Raw genomic sequence first — 948 nt, forward strand, 5'->3', positions numbered from 1 at the left:
GAAGTCCTCTGTGTAGCTCATCGAGCGCATCCTCGCCCTGCTTCAACGTGAAAGCCAAATCATCAAACAGTGCGTCTAAGAGCTGGCGAACTTGGGACCCGTGACACATGTAACGAAAAGCGACTTGGTGACGCTTTTTGCCGGGGGGGTAGCGGCGAGGGAAGTAACAGTCGAGTGCAGGAACCGCTTACCTTCGCCGAAGCAAGCAAGCTGGCCGACAAAGTGAGAAAGGAGGAAAAGCATTTTCAGGAGCGACGACAACCGCACAATGGCGTTATGAAACAAGCGAAGGACGATGTCATGCAACATTTGGAGGGTCTGTGGCTCTGAGAAATGAAGAACCTAGTTAGGCAAGTCCAGCAACTGGAGCGAACGGCCTTACGAACCGTTGGGCGAGTTGGATGTTTCAGCTACGGCTGCCTGGACCATCACAGACGTGACGGCCACCAGCTACGCGTCCGAAAACGAACGGCGGAGAGAAGAACGATGGCGACCATCAACCCGCTGACCGGTAACCTGCTCGCCGTCACAGGTAAGATATAGAGCTTGAACATTTTGTTGTTGGACGACAGTTATGCGATGGTCTCAGTAATTCCCAAGCGGGTGCGGGATAAGGCTACGTCAGGCCGGAAGTTACACGGAGCAGCGAGACCAATGCAACTTGGCGATGGCGACCTACGGCTGGGGGTATAGTCCACCTACACCTGGGGAGATGGAAGGTTCCACCCGGAGAGCGGCTCGTTACACTAGAAAAACATTTCTTACTCAATGATTGTGGCATTAATTATTTCTATAAAAGGTTTTCTACATTTTAAATTACTTGAAAACAATTAACTTCAAACAAAATTCGCTTTAATTTTCGCAAATATACTTTAAAGTAAAATGTAATGTAACGCCCTGCAATCATAGCGCACTCTCATTCAATAGTTGTCTTTCAAGGTTTACAGT

The 948-nt window shown here is 49.1% G+C and overlaps 1 protein-coding gene across 1 annotated transcript; it reads left to right on the forward strand.

The window, feature by feature from the left end:
• Positions 1–70: 70 nt before the first annotated feature.
• Tsp_15675 (hypothetical protein) lies at positions 71–508 on the forward strand (the record flags this gene model as incomplete). The annotated part of the gene is made up of 2 exons (XM_003368798.1): positions 71–316; positions 351–508. Coding segments are annotated over 2 exons (404 nt in total), but the record flags the coding sequence as incomplete, so codon positions are not given.
• Between the last annotated feature and the right edge of the window lie 440 nt (positions 509–948).

The sequence above is a fragment of the Trichinella spiralis genome, assembly GCF_000181795.1.
Source record: "Trichinella spiralis strain ISS 195 chromosome Unknown Scfld1875, whole genome shotgun sequence".
NCBI lineage: Eukaryota > Metazoa > Nematoda > Enoplea > Trichinellida > Trichinellidae > Trichinella > Trichinella spiralis.